The sequence below is a fragment of the Crocodylus siamensis genome, chromosome 14 (genome assembly GCF_052110815.1).
Source record: "Crocodylus siamensis isolate JL-2025a chromosome 14, ASM5211081v1, whole genome shotgun sequence".
Taxonomy (NCBI): domain Eukaryota; kingdom Metazoa; phylum Chordata; order Crocodylia; family Crocodylidae; genus Crocodylus; species Crocodylus siamensis.
In genome coordinates, this window is record NC_143408.1 from 3068659 (window position 1) to 3091323 (window position 22665).

A 22665-nucleotide genomic window follows, 5' to 3' on the forward strand; every position below is an offset into this window, starting at 1 on the left:
CCTGGCTACCATAGGATCCATGTGCCTCATCAATTATTACTCATCTGGCATAATGCAGTACACTGAAGAGCGGTATGTGTGAAAAGAAGTCCTGCTAGAACGAAGCAGCAATCCCCTTTCTCTCCGGGACATGACCTGCCAGTACCTTTTTCAGGGAGAGATCTGCCTCGCTCCCCATGTGCTGCCATGAGTCATTCTGAGAATGGCTAAACAGGGCCTGGAGCAGATCTGTCATCTGCTGGACCTAAGCCTTGGACCTGATGATCTTATAAGGTCCATTCCAACCCTAATGTCTATGAAATCCTGATTTACTGTAGGCACCCTCTTGCCTCCCTGTAGCAATCTCTGGAAGGGTGTTTGGAGCCTGCAGCTGCAAAGAGTCAGGGAGGGAAAAGAAGGGGACAGTACGGCAATCGTTAGATGGGAGGCTATGATCTCCACCTCTTCCTCCCACCTATGGGATGGGCAGATGACCATATTATACCGGGTCACGTAAGCAAGGGGGACTTCTGTCATTGTCAGCTGCTCCTCAGTAGCCATTTCATATATCTGCTTCTATTCCCTGGTCAGTCAAATCTAACCTGAGGCAGTTTACCCCTGAGTGAAACATGGCTCAACTGTAGACTCTTCCTCTGTCTGAAAGATGTTTGTACCTGAAAGCTTGCAAAGAACAATGTTTCTAACTATCTACTTGGTCTAATAAAAGATATCACATTTACCCTAACAGCCTTGTCTGCCTATGGCTAAATGACAGTGGTTTATCTTCCACATGCTGTAGGATAAGGGCAGCCATGGTTACTGCTTGTTACAGTGAACTCCATTTCTTTTAAACCCAGCATAATTTATTCCTCTGTCTGTTTGCCCCAACTCATTCCTTGCCCCATTCAAGCATCTTCTCAGAGTTGGGGATGCTCTGCGTGTGCTACAGCAGCACAAAATATTTTTGCTGTTGCTTCTCTACAGATCCTGCATGCCCAAATCTTTCTGCAAAAGCAGTAAGGCTCAGACAGCAAGCCCTTGTGAGTACCATGCCTGCCATGAGTCCTGCATTGTCATGCCGGCTGATAAAGACATCATTTTCCCAGGCCTTCAGCTCTATTAAACATGAAGCTCCAAACGATTTCCTTCTTGGATCAAAGATGCGTTTGTTCCAGTGCCACTTAAGTTTAAAAGGCAAGAATACCGGGAATGAATGAAACCTCCCTAGTGGCAGCTGCTGAGGTTCAATTGGTTTGTCAGTACCATAATTATGCAGCGGATGCCTCCCATTTGCTGGCCTATATGTTCCTGAAGGATGTTATGTAATGGAAAAAGCACAGTGGCATTTCTCTCTCGCAGCTACCAGGTTTTTTCTTTCGTGGCATGAAGACTTGCTTATGTTTCAGGTCGTTAAAAACACTGAGAACCAAGTGCCCATTTTGGCTCCTGCTGAAGACTAACATTGCTCTTATTTTAGCTATCGAGATGGAAGAGCATGAACAGCCGTGGCCTGGCGCCAGCCTGCAAGACCTGTTTATTTTCCTACAACGGAGGCCGGCCACATTTTCACATGATTTTCATACTTCCAGCTAGTCTGCAAGAGTCAGCGCAGCTGCTGAAATAATGCTAGGAATCCTTGCCACCGCGTAGTTTAGGTGATTCTGTGGCTCAGCAAAAATTGACGCATGACAAATATTTCCAATTCCGTGGCTGATTAAAATATCGTGGACTGTCAAAGGAGCACAGAGGCCTGATCTTACAAGAGGTGAGAGGCAGTGGGAACGGAGGGCACCCAGCTCTCACAAGCCAAAGGAACAAAAGAAACACTATCTGTTAGCACGTTTAATATTTAATTTAAGACTGATCCTGGGGCAGTGAGCATGCAGGAAGCAAAGGCAGATAGCAGTATGCAGGAGAGCTTAGTCCTTTATAGGACTGGGGCCTGAACTATTGCTTGTAGAGGTTTAATCCGTGCACCCAGTTTTTTCACATGCAGCTGTGTCCCTTGCATGCCCGACACAGGTTCTCTAGATCAGCGTTTCCCAACCCATGGGTTGCAAGAATATATGAAAGTGTCACAAACAATCTTTAAAAATGGATTCTCCTTTGAAGAAGAAGAAGAATGTGGGAAATGTTTACAACGGGGTTCTGGTACAAAAAAAGGTCGAGAACCACTGATCCAGATGGGCTCTGAGCAACTATGGCCCAGCCAAACAACAGCTCTGAAAAAATTCTTCCTTGAGCAAGACCTCCTCGAACCCTCAGGCTGGAGTCCCAGCTGATAGCTTGGAAACTCTTGAAAGCACATTGGCTATAATACAGAGAAACCGCTCCCGGATCATCTTCCCATCCCGCTCTTGCAACATGCAAGCAGCCGAGGCTTTAATGTCACTTCTATAAACCAGTGACCCATTGCTCCTCTCTCTCCCCATCCATGACCAAGCTTTTCCTATTGCTCCAGGTGCTCGTCTCCAAAGGCATCACAGCCTGATCTTGGCACAGCAAGGGGCAGAAGCAGCAGGTGTTAGAAACAGGTAGAGCAGCACAGGGCCCTTGTGCAGTGAGCCCTCCCCAAGCTTGCAAGGGTACTGCACATCTCTTATGCCTCTAGAAGCAATTTGGGGAAGTGGGGGGGGGGGAATAGTGTCTCTTCCTGAGCATCAGGGGACCCTGAATCATGCAGGAGGCTTTTTCTCCTTGGCTTTTTGTGCTGCCATACTGCTGGCCCCAGAGTCTGGGCAGCATGGAGGAGAAGGCTGCAGTGGGTAAAATAAGCCCTGTGCCCTGCCAGCACCCAGATCCCATGATGTGTCCCATAGTCTCTTCCTCTTATGCCAGGCTGCCTCAAGCCCTTCCATTTGGGGTGCAAACGAGGTCCTTGACCCCCATCCCCGTACTGAGTCACCTGTGATAAAACAGATTTCAAGTGTTCCTGGCGGGAGCAGATGCCTGAAGACTCAAAGAGACAGCTGAAAATTTAGGTTGCAAAGTCTCACTGGTATCCACGGTGCATCTTCACTCATCACTCAGTGTTTCAGCAAGGACATCTCCTCCCCCTGTTTGTTGATGGGGGGGAAAGCAATGCACAGAGTAGAGGGAGCACTTTGCCCTCAGTCACAGGACATGTCCTTGGGAGTCAAAACAGAGCCACTGGACCGTGCTGCCTCCTGCGCCGTTTCATTCCTTTGTTAATAGATTAGCAGAAAATGGCCTTTGTTACTTCACTATCTTAGATGAACTGGAGAAAGAATCGCCGAGTAATATCAGAAATCATACCGGTTTTTTAGCCACCATAAAATAAGACAACTCAATTATGGGTGGATTGTTTCTGATTTGGGATGGGCAGTTCCAGACAGGAATTTTTAGGCCAAGTGTCAGGCAGATAAGAGACAGACACACAAGCTATGAACCACTCTCATCCCCGGCTTATAAACAGCAATGTTTCTGTGCTCTGCTAAAACTGAACACTGAACTGTACTTTTAGCTTCCTGCGGAGTAAGCATCTTGGCAGGCCAGGAGACCTTGGTCTAGAACTTTGCACTAATTATTGCCATTTCCAGGCTGGTTGCAGGTCCTTGTTGTTTTACAACACTGGAGGCAATGCACAGGGATGGTATTTTTACCCCTGCAGCATGTAAATTTAGGAGAAGATGAATCTCTGCATTCAAAGCAAGCTTTTCTCTGCTGCATTGTTGAGGTCATGGCCAGCACCACGACCGGCATGGGCTTGACCAGGGGTGAGGTAGGGGGATGGATGTGTAAATCCTGTTGCCAACCTGGCCCACACAAAGGGCATGCTTTCGATATCTGGGTTGGGTGTACGCCTAAAATACGACTGGAATCAAGCTGCTCTTCTTGTCCGAGTCCCAGCATTATTAGCAGTTTAGCACCCTCTGGTGGAAAACCTGTTTGAAGTCTCTCTTCTGGACACTATTTAAAATTCAAGTTATGGGATCGTGTTCTTAGCAGGCCAGTTGCTGCTGTAGGCTGGCCAGCCCTGAGTGTTCACAAGTCAAGCACTGAAGCCATGAAACTCTCCCAAAGAGCCTCAGGTTTTTGAATCAACTGGGTCTTAAACACCTCCAAGGATGGAGAGTCCACCACCTCTCTGGGTAGCTTGTTCAACATGTCTAGGCACTCTTCTGACATCCTGCATCCTCTTCCTGCTCTTTTACTATTTGCATGTAGGAGAACAGAGTTGGGCCGCGGCACTGCTGCCTGCATTGCAGTTTGCACACGCAGAGCGGCACGCAGGATTGGATCTTCGCATTCACCCCGTGCAGAGTAAGGATCTGATCCCACAAAGGACGTGACTTTCAAATGCAGGATCTAACCCTGCAACTTTCTGGGTAATGGGCAACTAGGCCCCACGCGGCAGGAATTTGGAGGGTCAGAATCAGTTGTCTCCCTTTTAGATTTTTTTAAGCATGTGCTCCATAACTAATTTCCTTTTCATTTCAATTCCTTGTTATTCCTCCCCTGTGGGGGTTAAATATTAGGTTCTATTTACATCATTCAATGTTTTTAAATTATTTTTCTCCTTTATTACATTTGTTTTTAGTGGCTCATTACCGACTGTCGGATCCAGGCTCTCCTCTGCCAACTGGCTGCAGATTTCCATTAGATTTGTCTAAATACAGTTTACCCCAGTGCTTAAGATCACATTGCAAGGATCTTGGCTTTGGAATGAAGACCCTTAGGAGAGGAGACATAATGCAGAGGAATGGTGGGGAAGAGGATGGGGTCACCGATGAAAAATAGGTTTTAGGGCCCTGTTCTTTGGGAATATGTTTGGACTCCTCAACAAAGAATATATGTGAGGTCTCTGTGAACTAGCATTAGCTGACAGTTTGGTCTGTGTCTGTCTCTAAGCTGGCACGTGCAAAGGGAACTGGTCCTCCCTCACTGGGCTTGGCTGGATGGTGAACGGTTTCCTGTTTTTCCAACTCGAATTGTTCCCGTTTCCCGTGTCATCTCGTCAGGAGGTTGACATGCTCCCAGCTCGTGCATTTGCTGGTATTGTGCCTGACAGCTGAACTTTTAGTCTGCAAAATAGGCAAAAGAAACAGAACAAGATTATCAGGAGTAGGAGGGGAAAGGAACTAAACTGAAGACAAGGTCACTGATGGGCCTTTTGTACATCTATACAAAGAGTCCTTTTTCCGTTTATGCTGCTGGCATAAGTCTACGTGCATTATAGCAGATTTAAGGGTCTTCAGCATACTGTGAACAAAAGGCCTCCCCTTCCACTTATAACAGTAAATTACATAGGCTCACATTTTCAAAAGTGTTTTTGGGTGTCTTGGGTCCCCCACACCTTGCAAGAAAACCATCTTCAGAATGCGCTGAATGCCTGCCCTGTAAAAACCAGGTCCCTTTGAACCATCTAAAATTGGATGCACAAAAGGAGAAACGGTGATATGATATCCTGAATTACTAGTAGCTTTTGAAAATTTAGGCAGAGAGAGATTTGAGAGCGGGATCACTGTATACTGATGTCCTAGTGGCATTGAAAAGCCATAAGAGATAGGTGTTCCTTTGAAAATACCAGGCTAAATTCTCTAGGATACAGGGATTAATGAGTCATCAAATCAGCAGCTGACATTGTGTCAGTTTGATTATGCAGATTAAGCTGGTCAAAAGGCACAATCCAGCAGCTGGGAGGTCCATTTTTATTTAACTGAGGGTAGGGGTCATTTAACTATAGTGGGTTACCAAGAACACTTTGGGATGCCCGGACAAAGATGTCAGTTCTGTTCAGAGCCCATCACCGGATTGGAGAGCTTCCTGGAAAGATCGTTAAAATGCCACATCATCACTAGCAGTTGCAGTGCTGCTAAAACAGCCACAAAATCTGCATAGGGCCTTACCTTCATCTGCACGTGGCTATATTGACTATGCTGAAGGAGTAATGCTGATTTGTACTAGCTGAGAATGTCATGTATTTAAGGCAAATGCATCCTTTCAGTTAACAGTGGTATAAATACAGAGTAACTCCATTGACTGGCTTCTCTGATGCTACTCCCCATGCAAGAGCAGGCATGGGCTGGAAAGTTATTTTAGTGGGTCACTGGACTTTCATTAAAAGCCTTTTTAGAAGAAAGATCCGGAAAGGGAAAGTATGTGTTTCGAGATAAAAGGAGATGAAAGGGTCCCATTTAGGAAGCTTACGATAGAAATCAAGAAGTTCAGCTGCCAAGTCAGAAATTTCACGGCCTTATGACCAGGCAAAATTTCTTTTTATTATCTTCTTCCCACAGTACAGTAGCTGTAAATGCCAGAGCATTGGCACAAGAGTTCCCTTTTCTCTGTCCAGACAATCCAACCCTTTTGGGAAAAAACTACTCGGGCGGAAGGAAGTCAGAGGCCTGGCTTGCCTGGGCGTCACAAGAGAACAGGAGCAGGCCAACGGGCAAGAATGGATGCAGAAGCAGGGTGGATTCAGACCTAGACTTGTAGACAGCCAGATCCTACACTCAAAATACATTTGCTGAACTGGTATAAAACTCAGGTTTCAACATGATTTTTACTACCATATAAGCATAGCCTTTTTCAAAAGGAGCCACTGGTTTTCGCTGAGAAGCGCCTTCACAGATCCCAGTCTTACGTGTGGTTCAACCACCCAGCTTGCACAGAACATGTCAAACAGCCTTCTAAGCTAAAATTATCCCTCCCGGCCTTAGAAGAAACCATAAATAGGAACATCTGGGGAGGCAGTAGCAAAAGACATTGGAACAGGAGAGCTTTGCAGAGGAATGGGGACACGGGCTTTGCTAATGCACAACACTTTGTGCTCCAAAACAGGAACAGTTCTCATGACTGTTATCCCTTTCCTGCTGGGAGGTAAAATAAACTCAGTGAGAGAGAATTCCCACCCCCCGCCCGAAGCCTCTCCCTTGACTGGAGATAACCGGTGATCTGGCTTGGGGGCTGAGGTTTCATTTGCGGGTTTTTTTGGTTTCCCTGTTGGCTGCTGCTTTGCTGAGCAGTTGGAAATTCATTTGTTTTTCCACTCGGCTATCTGTCATTGAATTGGTGGCTTTTGTCCCTAGCTGAGCCACTGCTCCTTGCATTTAGCTGTCCCTGGAGGACAATGCAATGGGGACATTTCTGCCCTAAGCACTCAGCTACTGGGGCTAAAACACAGCAGAAAGAGGCTGCTCCATCTGTCATTCAATGACATGCAGCACCCTCCATGCCTGATGCCCCATGCCACCCACAGCAATTGCCCCTGCAGTTCTGCCTCCTGGCCACCAAGGGTGGCCGAGCTGCTCTCCCCCATTGCACCTGCCCCGGACAGAGGAGCCAGAGTAAACTAATTAAATCCACTGTACTGGCCAACTCAAGTACTATCCTACAGTGGAGTTATTTACTCTGCTGCAACACACGTGTAGATGATGACTGGGGCAGGCTGGGGCACGAGGGTACTACTGTGCGTGGGCTACCTGCCTGCTAGCCCCACGCAGTAGCACCCTTGTGCCCCAGCCAGCCCCTCTGCAGCACGCTGAGCTGGGGTGGAGCAGCTCCGGGCTGGCAGACTGACTCCCTGGGCCCCCTGCCAGCCAGGGCTGCGGCACCCGAGCTCAATGTGCTGCGGTCCCAGGCACATGTGTAAACGTGATACCAGGGAGCATAGTCAATATAGCCACGTGCAGATGAAGGCTTGACCTATTCAGCCCTCTCTCCCTGCTGGCATGTTTGAGTCGATAACCCCACAGACTAACAGAGGCTTCATTTTCATCCAGGCAGCAGTCCTATGTCTCCTCTTCCTGAATATTTTGGCCAAAACCAGCCTGGTGAGCTCATCAGGGGGTCAAGGGCAGAACATCAAGGCAAATGACCCTTGCATTGTCCCTTAGGTGCTGAGAGATGAACGGCCATCCAAAACCATTGTACTCTTTCCTGCTTGTATGCAGGCAGGCTTTTCCTGAATTCAGCTGGTGTATCCATGCCATAAACCTCCTTAGACACTATATTCATAATAAACAGATGCTCCATTTCCATCAGCCAAGGGAATAAATTCCTTCCTTTCTGCACACTTGCCCTTGTTCAGAGAGCAAAGGATGCAACATGCATCCTTTGCAAAGCAAATACAGGCTTTTTTCTCACCAGAGTGAAATGTCACCCTGGGGACAGCGATCAACTTGACAGCTGGATGAGTAGACAGCGTATTTCTTTCTCCAACGCTTTCAGTCTAGTACCTTTTACCAGCATTAAATGCGTAAGGTACGGGACAGATTGCAAGCTCTGTGATGCAGGGATCTCAGTCATAACCTGCAACTTTCTACAGCAGCAAGCACGGGCCGGCCCTTCTGTGCTGATGCCTCTTGGCATCACTCCATCACAGTAACTTATTTGAGTTAATTCACCAGCTCTCCATGCAAGGATAGAGAACATGCTTCTGTTTATCAAGCTTAGGATTTTCAAAGAAGCTTTATGTAGACTGAAGGTTTTTCCCCCCGAAACACGAGCTTAAATACATAGAGAGAAATAGACAATACCTTGAAGTATCTCCACCATCAAATTTCCCTTTAAAAAAGTTAAATAATAAGGCAAGTCTATTTTGCTTCTAATTACTTATATTCCTATTTCTGCTTGGAGAATTAAAGACTACAGTGCTGTTCTGTTTGGACTTTAGGTAGTGCAGAGAAGCATTTTAAATATTCCATATGTATAATTCATGCTTTATTTTGATTTTGATTGCAGGATCAGGTCCCTAGAGTGTACCAGAGATTTACATGAGTAGCTTCTCCTCTGTTTAGTCCCACTCAACCTAATGGAATTATTCCCATTAGTAAGTCCATCTCTATACAGCTAGTCCCGTTAAAGGTACCACCTAAATCCAAAAAAACCTTTGCTTCTCACATTAGTAGAGTATTTGCAGGAGTGAAACCACTCAATCTTTGCTCAATGAGACGTTTGTTGGGAGCTGCCACTCAAAATAGAAAAATGAAATATATATGCTGCTCATTCTAGGTTCTGTGAAGGGAAGGAGGAGTATTTAAGCGACAGACAGTGTTTTCTACCAGAATAGCATATTCCACAGCAGCATGGTGAGTACACTGTCAAGTTTAGTATAGCTCATTGGACATTGTTAATTAGCTTTGCATATGTTATTGAACTTGACTTTAATTCTTTTAGAGACCATTTCATCTTTTCCCATAGGTAGAATGTAAAATGTGCTGCTTGTGAGTAGTTTTACAAAATTGTTCCAACAAATACAATCTTGTACACGATGAAAAAGTACCTCACTGCAAGGGGGATTCTTTATAAAAGGAAATTATTTTTAGTTACAAAGATCATAGAATCATAGGAAATGAGGGCGGGAAGGGACCTCAGGATGTCACTTCTAGTCCAGCCCCCTGCTCAAAGCAGGACTATCCTCAACTACATCATCCCAGCCAAGGCTGCGTCTAGCTGGGTCTTAAAAACCTCCAAGGATGGAGAGTCCACCACCTCCCCGGGTTACCTGTTCCAGTGCTTCACCACCCTGCTAGTGAAAAAGTTTTTTCCTAACATCCAACTTAAACCTCCTTTGTTGCAATGTGAACCCATCGCTCCTTGTCCTGTCATCTGTCCCCACTGAGAACAGCCCAGCTCCATCCTCTTTGCAACCCCCCTGCAGGGAGCTGAAGGCTGCTATTCAATCCCCTTTCAGGCTTCTTTTTTCCAGACTGATTCCCTTAGCCGCTTCTCAGAAGAACCAGTTTTGCTGCCCTCTGCTGAACGCTCTGATTTGTCCGCATCCTTTCTACAGTGGGGAGGAGGCAGGCAAAACTGGACACAGTCCTCCAGATGTGGCCTCACCAGTGCAGAATAGAGGAGAAGAATCACTTCCCTCGATCTGCTGGCAAAGCTCCTACCAATGCAGCCCAGGATGCAATCAGCCTTCTGGCTCATATCCAGCTTATTGTCCACTGTCACCCCCAGGACATTTTCTGCACAGATGCTTCTTAGCCAACCAGTCCTCGTCTATACTGGTGCATGGGATTGTTCCATCCCAAGTACAGGATTTTACATTTGTCCTTATTGTACCTTGTGGGATTTCTTTTGGCCCAATCCTCCAACATGTCTAGGTCACTCTGAATCCTAGCCCTGCCCTCCATCATATCTATTACTCCCCTCCACCTCAGTGTCAACTGCACACTCGCTGATAGGTGCACAGCATCCTATCTTCCAGATCATTGATGAAGATATTGTTTTCGGGGGAGCAAATTGGTTGAATATTGACCTGGATGGTTATACCTTATACTTAAGTTTTTTGACAAATAGCTTGAAAAAAAGCCATCAAATCAAGTATTCGGTTAAAGTGATTAAAATGAGCAAGATGCTAGACAGCAGCTCCTATTGCCCCATTATAACGAACATCCCATTTTAAAGCCAGTTTTAAACACCTTTGCAGGACGAGAACCTTGAAGATACAACCTGCAGCAACATCAGATCAATTGCCAAGGATCTGACCAACTTAGTGACTTGGGCGCACACTCATGGAACGATATGCAATCAAATCCCAGCCTTGGAAATTGTACAGGGCATGGACCGGCCCACCAGGGACAATTCTGTTCTATGGATATGTGTCACCGGACATGCCTATCACTGGCGCTGCGGTGGGGCACTGTACTTCAGAAGCAGGGAGGAAAGCGTAGAACAGAAGAAGAGGCCCCAAACCTCTGATTCCTGCTCAGCAGACCACAATTTAAGCGAAAAGAGATACAGGGTAAGCTCACTGAAAGCTGATTCTGAGAGCACAGGATGCCACAGCAGATCTCCAGGGATAGCTCAAAAGAAAGAAGCCAATATGTGCTTCATAGCATGCGATATAGCAGTGCCACCAGAAAACCAGAGTGGACTTATTCCTCTGAAAGACAGCAACTCCACAAGACTGTGCTGCGCCGCAGAGCAGAACATGCTACTAACAACGGCTAGCTGTGCCACAACCAACCAAGGTACCGGGCCGACGAAAAGCATGGAGGACCTGCAAGACATCTCTGATGAGGAACAGTTTGAAGCAGAGGAAGGACCCAAAATAAATTGGAATATTCTTTCAGACTCACAGAATAAAGAAGTCTTGGCTGAGTATGAACTGCAAGTGCAAGGCGATAGGAACAGAGGGACTAGCCAGGATACGGCCACCCAGACATCTATTTCTGTCTGCAAAGGGAAGGCGGTGACGACCCCCTTTTTACAAGAGATTTTAGAACGCAGCAGTCCAGAGAGCCTGGAAAACCACTGCTTGAATTTAATTGCTCCTCCTCCTGCTAAGTCCAGAAGCAAAACCTCTGGAGCAGGGAATCCCTCTGAATCAGCAGTGTCTAAAGAGCAGTTAACAGCAACTCCCATCCCCAGCATGGAAACCAGGGCCCCGTTTGAGCCCCCTGTATTTAGAGCTTTCCACGACTCCGCACCACTTGGCGTGGTCCACCAGCTGTGCCCTTCTGAGCACGTCACGTCGGGGACGGGGTTAGTCAGGAACGCTGCCGAAACACCTGGCGAGGAAAGCAAACAGTCAGGATCCCAGACCGCAGCAAGTGCTTTAGCTTCACCTGCTCCAGGGAACGAAAGCGCCAAGGATGGCCTGCCTGCACCTTCAAACAAAAGTAAGAGTGCCTGGAGTTTTATTCCTACATGGGTGGTTTTAAGCTCTTCAGCTGCCATATTCAACCTTGCGTGGCTTCGTTCAGCCACCCATATCTGTATTTGGATACCTAACAGTGCCTGACGTTCAGAGGTGCTGAGCACCTCGGGTGCTACTAGGCACTTCAAACAAGCCTCGCTTCAGAAGACAGGTCCGCACGTTTGGGTGACCAAACATAGATTTAGCTGGCTAGTATTAGCACCTGTGTTTGAACATTTTGGCCTTTACATTTTACTACAGTATGCTTTAGGGGGATGTGTCGCAGAGTGGTCAAGGAGTCTTACTAGGGCTCTGGGGTATGCTACTGAGGGCTATTCTGGACTCTCTAGTGAACCAAGCTGTAAAATGGGCACCTCCTCAGTAGGGCTGTGGTCAAAAGCAGCAAGCCACATCACTCCCTCATGTGCTGTTGGCTACAGAAACAGGCATGCCTTCGCCACGCTAGCTCCATGGGCCTTTGATCACATGCATAGTACCAGCTGCACATCAAACTACAGTCCTTGCAGTCCTTAATGGCACCCAGGAGCATGAACTCTGGTCTCAGAAGGAAAATGAAAGACAAAGTGATTTTTAAAAACAAACCGAGTTTAGACATCACAGGTGCAACTTTGCCTCCACTGAAGTCAGTGGCAAATTTCCCATAAACTTCCATGAGACCAGAGATTCATCACATGTCTTGGAGCCCAAAAGGTATAGATGCAGTTTAATAAAGAGATTTAAAATGTGTTCTAGCCAGGATGTGGGTTTAGCTATTGTTTCTGGTAGTCAAACAACACTCAAGCATTTTTCATTTGTAAAATTCACTCCTTGGTAGAGGCCACTCAGACCCGCTTTTCATCAGATATTTTTACGTGACACGGTGTCACAAGACTCTTGGTAAGACTATGCTCTTGGATGAAGAACTGAGAACCCTGCCTTGTGGCTGTTTGAAACCCTCCTATGAACAATCACCGTCTGTACAAAAAGACATAATAATTATACCCTGTGCATGTCTAACAAGCAGATGCCACTTTTTGCCAAATATTGGGAAGTCCATTAGTGAAATGATGCACTTCCTTTCCTAAATGATCAGGTTTTTTGCTACCTGTGGCTAATCCACTGGCATACTGGAATCAGTGGTCCATTAAAAACACGTTGCTTCAACTTCAGCGATTAGTGCACATTAAATAAGCGAATATTTAACAATGCTATAAAAAGAGCCAAAACATTTGAACCTGTAATTGTCAGTGTGCTTGCAAACTGTTTCACACAATTACAGAGTAGCTGAACATCTCCCTGATTTGAATGTGGGTCAATATTTGCAGACAACTCTGAAAAAAAAATTGGGGAAACAGTTTTGGAAGTCAGAGCTCATGGGTTCATCATCCCCTGCTCCATCCAGCTGCTTAGCACTGTGACTCCATTGAACTGCGGCCTGCCTACCAAGAGCAACCTGAATATTAATTCAAAGGGATGTTTACTAGAAACGCACATGGATTTTGAAGCAAACTTGTAGCGTCTAGGACTTAATTTCTGGCAGTAAATAGCATATTTGGGCCATTGCTTGCTGCTATGGTGAAGCCTCGTTCATTGGATTTGTATAATTCTTGAGGCCAGCACCTACAACATGAGCTAAAGGAAAAATCATTGTAGACTTTTGCTGTGTTAGGGCTTGTAACACTGTTGGGAAGTTTGCACGTTTCAGTAAAGAAAAACAGAGCATATAGTTAAGTCAGGTGGTACTTTCAATAGAGTAAAACTGCCATAGGTTTGACATTGTTTTGAAGAAAAGAAATTAAATGCTGAAGTAGCACTCCAGGGCTCATCTCCACTTGGAAGTTTATTCAGACTGAGATAGGATGTGAATTTAAAACACAGTAGGTCTCCCTGAGTACTTCCATATGTGGACTCACTCATTCTAGGTGTAGCTAAAGCCTTACAAACAATAAAAAACCCTGACGCACGACTACAGTTTGCATGCATATTGCTGAAATTGAAAAAAAACCCATCTCTCATCAGACGCCACTGCGAAGTCCTCCGAGAGGATCTTTGCAATGATCATTTCTTCCAGACAGCAAGATAAATGGCTTGTGGCTCAATACAGAGCTCAGCTTCCAGTCTCTGCATTTATTGATTCACATGCCATTTCTGTCTTTGCATATACCACTCAGTAGCTTTAGCTACCAACCCCCGACATCCCCAGCCATCAGCTGCAGGACCCCACACCGCGCCCACCTCTATTGCACAGACTCTGGCGTGGTGGGGGGAATAAGAAGAGACAAAGATCTATGCAGACCTGGATACCCAAATTTGGGTTGTGTAGTATGTGCCGGGAAGTGAGATCATGCAGACATGCAGCAAAGGCAAAAGGCCTTGAAAAATGCCTTATAATAGATGGTATGCTACCTTTTGCACTTGTGACTTACCAAATGGATGTATAGTTATCATCCCTTAGTTCACATTACAACCATGCACCTATAAGGTGGCTAACATAAGATGGACCACAACAAGACCTTGCATCATGAAAAGAAAAGGCAAAAAACAGGATACGTGCACCCTCAACAATTGCCACTACCAAGAACCCCACTACCAAGCTGCTGCCGTATGCATTAAGACCCCCAAGATACATGCCTATGCCTAGCGCACTTTCTGCGATGGGTTTCTCCCTACTCTTTAGGGCATCTGCATTATGCAGCAAGGCTTAGATCGTATTCTGACCCTCTGCAAAAGGAGTGAATTTTTACCCTAAGCAATTTGCTTCTTAGACAACACCGAACTAGAACGATATGGATGTGCTACTGCCATGACAACCTAAGAAAGAAACTCAGGTGGAATCCTGGCAGCCCTGTTTTAAAAGATGTTTTTATTCACTTTTTCCTACTAGAGACAGGCCCTTTTTTTACTTGCAGGCCCTCCGGCTAGCTTTTAGCTAACATTTTCTGCTTCATGAACAGAGCTGTATTTCCTTCCTCTTCTGAAGCAGCTTCCATTCTGGCTCACACCGTGAAATATAGTCTATATGATGATTAGCATGACACTGTGAACATGCAAGTCGGATCCTGAGGCCTGCTGTATGCTTGTCCTTTCACAGCATCTGATGAAGTGAGCTTGAGTGCACAACAGTTTATGCTCTCTCTCCATATATATTTTATTTGGTTAATTAGATGCATATAGACATTGCCTTATACCTTCACCTTTATGCAGGCCAGCTCCCATTGCCTTCAGTGATCCAAATTTACACGATAAAATATACATCTGCATGTTTGCAAGTGGAGAAGAAAGTTCACCTGCTGCTTCTGGGATAGCTAAGGTTTGGAATTCGAGGCGCAGCCTTGCAGGCCTTAGTTAGATGACTGGACCCATAAGGAAGTGGAGTCTGGGTGTGCCTTCAATGAATCATAATTAGGCTGGGTAAAAATCACCCCATTCCCAACACGCAGGCAATTCAGGTTCCACCTTAAATCCTATTCTAAAGGGCTGAGGGTGGGTTGAACTTATTGCTGTGCTGGGATGCATTTTACAAGCCACTGAGTGGCATGAATTCACACCTGGCTTAACACTGCTCCCATAGAATAAAACAAGCTCAAAACAATATGACCGGGTATAGGAACTCCACTGAGTGATGCAGGGCTCCTGGTCTTCTCCAATTAAAAAAAAAAAAATCCCCAATTTTCAGTTAAAAAAAAAAATGTAATTCCAAATCCACATTTTTCCACAATTAAAATGAGATGCTGCTATATACATATCTATATATTAGTTGCATTTCCTTTAAATCACAAAAAATTGTGGATTCGGGATTACTTTTTTTTTTTTAACTGAAAATTGGGGATTTGTTTAAATCGGAGAAAACCAGGCTCCCTGGTGACAAGGACACCGCATTACCTACCACCCATAGAAGAACAGCCCAGCAGCAAAGGCAGAAATTCCAGCATAGGTGTCAAAGTACAGGCAGGGGTAAAACAGCTGGAGAAGAGGCAGGCAGGAGGACAAGAACCCCAACTTAATGGGATCCTGCTCCCTTTAATTCTTTAGAGGTACATGAACACAACTCTGCATTACCCTTACTCTCTAGAGTTGTTTCTTATCTTTTAGAGGTAGTGAGGAAGTCAGAGAGCAAGAGAATCCGTAACATCAGCGACATAAAAATGTTCAGAGACTGGCTGGCATTACATTACCCGTCTGAAAAGCGGGAGATCTTCACGCTGCCACCAGAAGCCCTCGATAATTACCTAGCCTCATTCTACACTAACGTCAGGAAGCAGAACGGTGCCGAGTTCTCGGCCAGCTCCTTATTCTTCTTCCAGAGCAGTATAGAGAGGTACCTCAAGGAACACAAGTACGAGTATAGCGTGGTGAAAGGCTTCGAATTCGCAGCATCTCAAGAAGCCTTAAAAGTGAAAGGCCAACAACTATCACAAAAAGAGAGGGAGAGAGACTGGAGTATCCTGGAAAACCTGACAGATAGAGACGTTGAGGATCTTCGCAAGAAAGGCATACTCAGCCGAATGCATCCCGAAGGATTCCTGCACTTAATGCTTGTAAACATTGTTAGAGGTTTCGGGGCAAATACGCACCACCAGACCCAGAATCTGTGGTGGGGGCAGGTTTTATTGAAAAAGAATGAGGAGGGGGTAGAGTACTTGGAGTGGAAAGAAAATCTGAATGCAAAGGCAAATCCAGAGGAGTCAGGTCTATGCATATATGCCAAGCCTGATAATCCAGGCAGCTGTCCTGTCTGGGACTATAAGGAGTATGCTAGGAGGAGGCCTTTGGATATGTTTCACGATCACGATCCATTTTACCTCTCTCCTAAACCTTTGTGCTCTATATGGGACCAAATCTGGTACTGTAGAAAATCACTGACCAAAACCAAAATGGAAAAAATGATGAAAGTCATCATCCAGCAAGTTAAAGGATCTGAAAAGAGGTCCACTAAGTAAGAGGGTCAGTTTGATTTCTGCATCCCTATTTTGGGAGAATTTTTTTTGGTCCAGTAATTTTAGAATCGTTTAACATAGCAGCACTTAGTATAGGTAGACAGAAACAGCTCCTTTCCTCGGAGTTTGGCATAATGACTTTAAATGGGCTTTAAAATTACCATCACCTTCATTTTCCGATGAAGTGTAGGGCTTTCATCAATAGCAAGAGCCAGAGCAGAATGCATTATTCAACACACAATGCAAGCATGAAACATAATCCCAGATTTAAACCATTAATGTTCTGCTGAATTATTAGCTCAGTGCTTCAGAGAGCTAACATTAATGTTAACAGGGCCCATATTTGAATAATATTGCTAAGAATTACAGGTATGTGCGGTTTAGGGAGGGCTGGAACTGACCTGATTATAAACTGTATTTAGCAGCAGTCTTGTGTAACATCTCCTTTTATAAGGAAAAGCTAAGTAGGAGGAGTTGGCTTGGGGAAGGAGGGGAAGTGATGGAATACCATCAATGGTTGCCACATACTATTCAGAGTTGCCACTATAGCTATTCAGAGTGTTTTAAACAGTGTTCAAATTAATTCTCTCTCTCTTTTCCTTTTCTAAGAGGGGGAAGGAATCTTAGATTTACTTCGTTCTGTGTTTTAGGAAGTTACCAAAGCCAGCAACATGTTTTCTAACAAAGCTATTTCCTTCAGTATACCAGTTCTTGTTTTAGGAGATTATAGCCAATGCTTTGATTTATTCAGAGTTCTTCAATGTCTATATTTTCTTAAAGTCCGGTTACAATTGTTGGATTGCGGGCATCTCTTAATAAATTCAGTTTGACTTGATCAGCATCGGTCTCCCCTGAGAAGGTGAAATCAGTAGCCCAGAGCTGGCAATCAGGTGGACCAAAAGACTTGCCTGTTCACTCCTGCTGCTCCCATCACATTTCCACTAGAATGATCAACCACAGACTTGTCTTTAAGTGGGTCCCATTTGCACCACAGAGCAGATCATGCAGCTGGATCCCTTTGTGGGAAGCCCTCCTGAGACTCCAGAAACCTAAGATCTCTGTGGGTCACTCCCTTCGTAGGGTCCAGTCCCCTCCATAGCAGCATTTAAACTGTAGATCTCAAGAATCCTTTACAAAGGATAAGTGAGCATTGCTCTCCCCATCAACAAGGCACAGAGAGCTGAACTTCCTCAGCTAAGTGCCTAGAAGATAGCTTGCCTTTCCTGCACTTTATGGCATTATCGCAAAAGCCTGAATCGGAGCAATCTGTCACCAGTTTGGGGCACTGTGGGTGTCCCAATGATGCACGGACACACATGCACATATAGGTTCTGGGTAAGAGGGAGCATGAGCAGGGACCGTTGCCAAACTGATCTGCAAACCACATGAAATCCAGAAGTCAACCCTTTCCCTGGGGGATTGGGTTTTATTAATAAAGAACAAAACAACGTGATAATAATCAGCCTTAACCCCTTTTTTCAGGCCTGGCTGCTTAGTGCACACCCTAGGACAGTGATTCTCAGCCCTTGAGATCCCATAAAGGGTGTCAAGAAGCCCGAGAAGATAAGCAGAAAAGCTAAGCAGATAGGCACAGGCTCAGACTTGTCCCTGCCTGGCACATCCCCTACCTCCACTGTCTGACCCCTCTGCAAACAGGCCAGCATTGCACTATATAAAATTAGCATTTGAAATGGGGTGCCACTCCACTCACACATGGTCAAAGACCCATTCCCTTAGAACCTCCCCTCCTAAAGATCACCTCTTGCCTCCTTATAGTCAGATAAAGTAGGCAGCAGAGCCCAGTTAACCTCTTAGGAGCCAAAACCACGGCTACAAAAAACAGATCTCTGAAATATCAGTATGGGTTGTTATAAGAGGAACCTGCTCAGCAGACAGTTAACAGACAACTTTGAGCAAGGCCTCTAGAAAGACCAGCCCACAGGCCAGGAAAAGAAGTGCCTCAGGCAAGATGCACTTCAACCTTGCTTTCCCAAACTAAAGGCACAGCAGCCTCTACATATTAACCCACCCAAGGGCTCTAGTCCAGTTTCACTCCTGGGCACAGGTTGGAAGAAAATGATGCATACCTGATGGGTTAACACCCTGCTGCTAGGTGCTCAGGTATCATGGCAATAAAGGTGATGTAAATGCTTCTATAACCTAAGGAGAAGTCTAGAAGTACAAAAGATAAGGAGAGCAGCACCAGTTCCTCTAACAAGCTTTGTGCCTCATTCCCTAGCCTGCTTGGACTGAGGGCTCAGGTGCAGCCTGTTTGTATGGGACTTGTCAGCGCATTGCATTTTTTCACATCCCGTGGTGCTCCTAAGCTAAAAATCTAGTTAAGTGTACTTTGCCTGCCTGGGTAGCATTCTGCTAGATTTCCTAAATGAGATATCTTCAAGGGTTTCATTGCTACTTGGCACGGAGCAAATAAACGGGAGAGCCATTTCATGTGCAGAAGCAGCAAGACACTCAACACCAGCAGTGAAGCAGCGCTAGCAGTCCTGCAGCTTTTCATAGCTCAAATTGGACCAGTAGCTACAAGCTGCTCCTTAGCCTGGCTAAGTGCAGACGGGCCCTTCCAGGGATGCAGCTGGCCACCGAGCCGGCGTGGTCAGAAGTATTCAGCACACGTTCTCACACTGAAATACAACCAGAGGAAAAGTGTCCAATGTAATTGCGTCTCAAACAGGCTCGGCATCAATATAAAGAGACCCCTCAACTGCCAGCCTTTCCTCTGCAAGATGAGATCCAGCAACCAAGCTGGACTTTTTCCTTCTCTTTTATTACCCTAACGGTTCTCCAAGCCTTACTTCTCCAGGACCTACACCAACCCTGTGCTACTCCATTGTCTTGCAGCTGAAGCCCCTTAGCCCTCCTGCAGTCTCCTGATTGCCACTTAGCAGACAGCTGGGTGAAAGGCAGGGCCTCCGACCTCCCTCTGCTGTCAGCTTTGGGGTGCTCAGGGGATAGAGAGTTGGGCAGACTTGCTCCTTTTCCTGCTGTTTGAAAGAGATGTATTTACATACCCAGCGAGTAGAATATATTCGTTTCTCTGCAGCGTTCTGCATAGATGTTCTCCACAGCTTCTCACACCTTAGAGCAAGCTGGATGCTAAGTACACCTACCTCTTCTACCTCAGAGACCATCTTTTACTTCCAGGCTTTCCATCACTTTACTAAGAGAAATTGGAGCTCTACTTTGACCTCAGTCTATTGAAATGGTTGAGACTGTCAGGTGCACAGGATGAAACGTTTAACCCTTACCTGCATTTGAAAAAAAAAGTCACACCCTTTGTCCTCCTAGGTGATTTCCAAATGCTTTTTTTGGAGGGCAGGAAGTCTAAAGAGGAAGTCTAAACTGCACTATATGCTAGGTGAGGGCACCTGCTCTCCCTGCAAGGATTAGATGGCTTAAAAATGGTTTGAGGGTAATCTTTTCAACTGCCTTCTTGTCTAGAGGGATCCTAGCAGGAGATATATAGCTGAAAGAAAAGCATGGGGATTCTCTCCCCCTGTTGCATGGCTGATCTCAGAGCTCATGTCTTCAGAGGGAACGAGGAGAATGGAGGTTTAGAGAGACTCAGACTAGACTCCTCTCTTCCACCCATAGGCACTGACTTATATATTTTGCCGGGGGGGCCCTAAGGCGTGGATATGTCCAGCACATTTCAGCTGACGGCCCTTGTCCCGAGGGGGGCCAGGGCCCTCCGGCCTCCGCTATTCTCGGGGCCTCTGCTTCCACCTGTAATTTTGCAAAACTCCTTGCCTTCTGTCTTCTGGTACGTGTCGATTGAAACACAGCAGAACCCTTCACCTGAATTTGAAAGGATTCAATGAGAGCTTGAAGGCCAGGTCTCAGCCAGCTGCAAAGGAAAATGGCCAAATTACAAACTTCTCAAAAGTTGAAATGCCCCTGAACATCACCTTCCTTACAGACAGCAGTGCTGGCTATATCTCTAGCATAATCCCATTTTACCTGCTGCTTTTCCTCTCTAGGCAGTGGCTCCAAACAGAAACTTCAGAACTGTGTTGGCTTTTGCTTTCCAGTATTTCTATATTGGATCTAGCCAGATGTCTGCATAATACAGGGCTGTGATATGGTCATCCCCCCATGGGGATATACCATGACCCCCAAGCTGTATAGATGCCCGTTCTTCATCCTGAAGGGAAGAGATTACAGCCATCCCAGTAGCAGACTTTTCTGGGAAATGTTCGGTATGGTTGGCATCTGCTTAATAACACCATGTAGCTAAAAGGAAATGGGTAACATGTGTGGGAAGTGGAAATCCCTTCCCTTGACAATCCTTAGCACTTGGAAATCTTTTATGCTCTGAATCGGGAGGAAAAATTCAATCTCAGATATGTTTTGCAGGGAAGGACAGAAAGGACTGTGCCCATGAACCAGAGTTTTCTGGCTTCATTGGCCACCTGTAGCACCAGAGCTGGTGGCTCCCCAGGTGCACAGCCAGTGAACCCCAGCCCCTTGGGGGTCCTCTGCTGAGCTCCGGGAGCCCCAGCAGGGAGGTCTGCTTTTTGCTGGAGCTTTCCATGGAAACAGCACGCCCCCATAGAACATTTTATTTCAGCTCTGTGATATACTGTTTGGGAAGCCAGTGTTATGGGGAATTAGCATCTCCATGGGTGCTTTTCACCCCTGGATCTCAACACACATTGCAAACGAAAAAATTGTTCTCCCCATTTTGCCGGAAACTGCAGCACTGAGGAAGAAAAGCAAGTTTCCCAAGGTGACACAGTAAATCAGTGGCAGAGCTGAGACTAGCCCCCTCCCCCCAAGTCTCCTAATTCCCCAACCGGTTCCCTCACTGCTTGGCTTTCCATGACCCCTCAATCAGCCCAGGGACTGGATGGAGAAGAAACCCTGATGCTGCACAACTGCGTACATGGAGGAACAGGACTCGCCCTGCTGCCCTGCCGAGACCAGGGGGTATTAAATAGGGCTTGGCACCTCATAATCACAAGCCCCTTGCCTATTCCCTGCTCACCAGAGAAGGGAAGTGCTGGGAGGGTTTGTTGTACGTGAGAGGGAAGTGAACACCCAGGACACGGCTCTCTTCCCTTTTCTCACGCAGGCGGTTCTTAATGTGGTGCCTCCCTGCGGCCAGTGTTAAGACTAGAAAAGCAGAAGAGGAAGTGAAAGGAAAGCCCGTTCCCCGATGCCTCCCAGAGTAAACCCAGCCCGTGCGCCCGCTACACGCTTCCAGTTGCATTGCAAGCTGAGGATGGTCGGCCTGCTAGGCAAGGCCCTTGCATGCAGTGGGCTGACACTTGGCTGGCTTTCCACTGCTATTCTGCATGGAGTCACAACACCTTTTCCAATGATTTAGTCAGTCTAATAAAAGAGATCGCATCTACCCAAAGAACCTTGGCAGAAGCTGCTTAAGCATCTAGGAACCGAGAGCTCAGCAAAAGGCAATGGGAATAAAGCTAAATCACTCCTGCTTTAGGGGTGCTGGTTGCAGCTGTGCTGGTCTAAGGACACAGGCAGACAAGGCTCTTTGGGTAGATGTGATATTTTTTAGTAGAACAACTAATTTAGTTGGTTTATTAAACTAACTAAATTGGTTGCTCTAATAAAGGCTATCACATCTCCCCAAAGAACCTTGTCTGGCTCCATCGCTTCGGCACTTTACGGGGTGTCCTCTCGTTGGGCCCGTGACCCGGTACCTTACGCGGGCAGAGCTTTCAACTGGCGCACGGGCCCGTTCGGGGCCTGCTGCACACACATGCACGTCACCCTAGATCTGAAAAAGGTCCCCGAGTTCTTTACTGCAGCAGCTTCAAGAGATTTCTGACCGTGCCGCCAGCCCTGCTCTTCTGGGGCCCTCTAGTGGGATGCTCCAACATGGTCTGGCTTCGGAGAGGGATCTGTCTTTTGGAGCTCCCATGCTGCTGCACGGATGGAGGGAGATGAAGGCAAGTTCAGCATGCGCCACTGATTTCCTACCCCTCTGCTTTTTCCCAGATCCCTGAGAATATTCACCAATTCCTTTGACCTTAATTCAGGGGCCCAGCACCCACCGTCTCCCACCTTCGGATGTAACTTTCCCTCCCTTGCCCCGTCTTCTTAAACACACATGATCCCCAACGCACAAATCGACAGGCCATTTGCATG

The 22665-nt window shown here is 46.3% G+C and overlaps 1 protein-coding gene across 2 annotated transcripts in view; it reads left to right on the top strand.

Moving 5' to 3' along the window:
* The window catches only part of LOC149853168 (uncharacterized protein KIAA1958 homolog), a 28359-nt gene extending 10475 nt beyond the window's left edge, over window positions 1–17884 (top strand). For both annotated transcript variants that reach the window (XM_090027833.1, XM_090027832.1), the window contains 3 exons: window positions 8956–9032; window positions 10382–11576; window positions 15686–17884. In XM_090027833.1, the coding sequence (XP_089883959.1) occupies window positions 9030–9032; window positions 10382–11576; window positions 15686–16533 (2046 nt within the window). In that variant the 5' untranslated portion in view covers window positions 8956–9029 and the 3' untranslated portion in view covers window positions 16534–17884. The remainder of the gene's footprint in view (window positions 1–8955; window positions 9033–10381; window positions 11577–15685) is intronic.
* Window positions 17885–22665: the final 4781 nt, after the last annotated feature.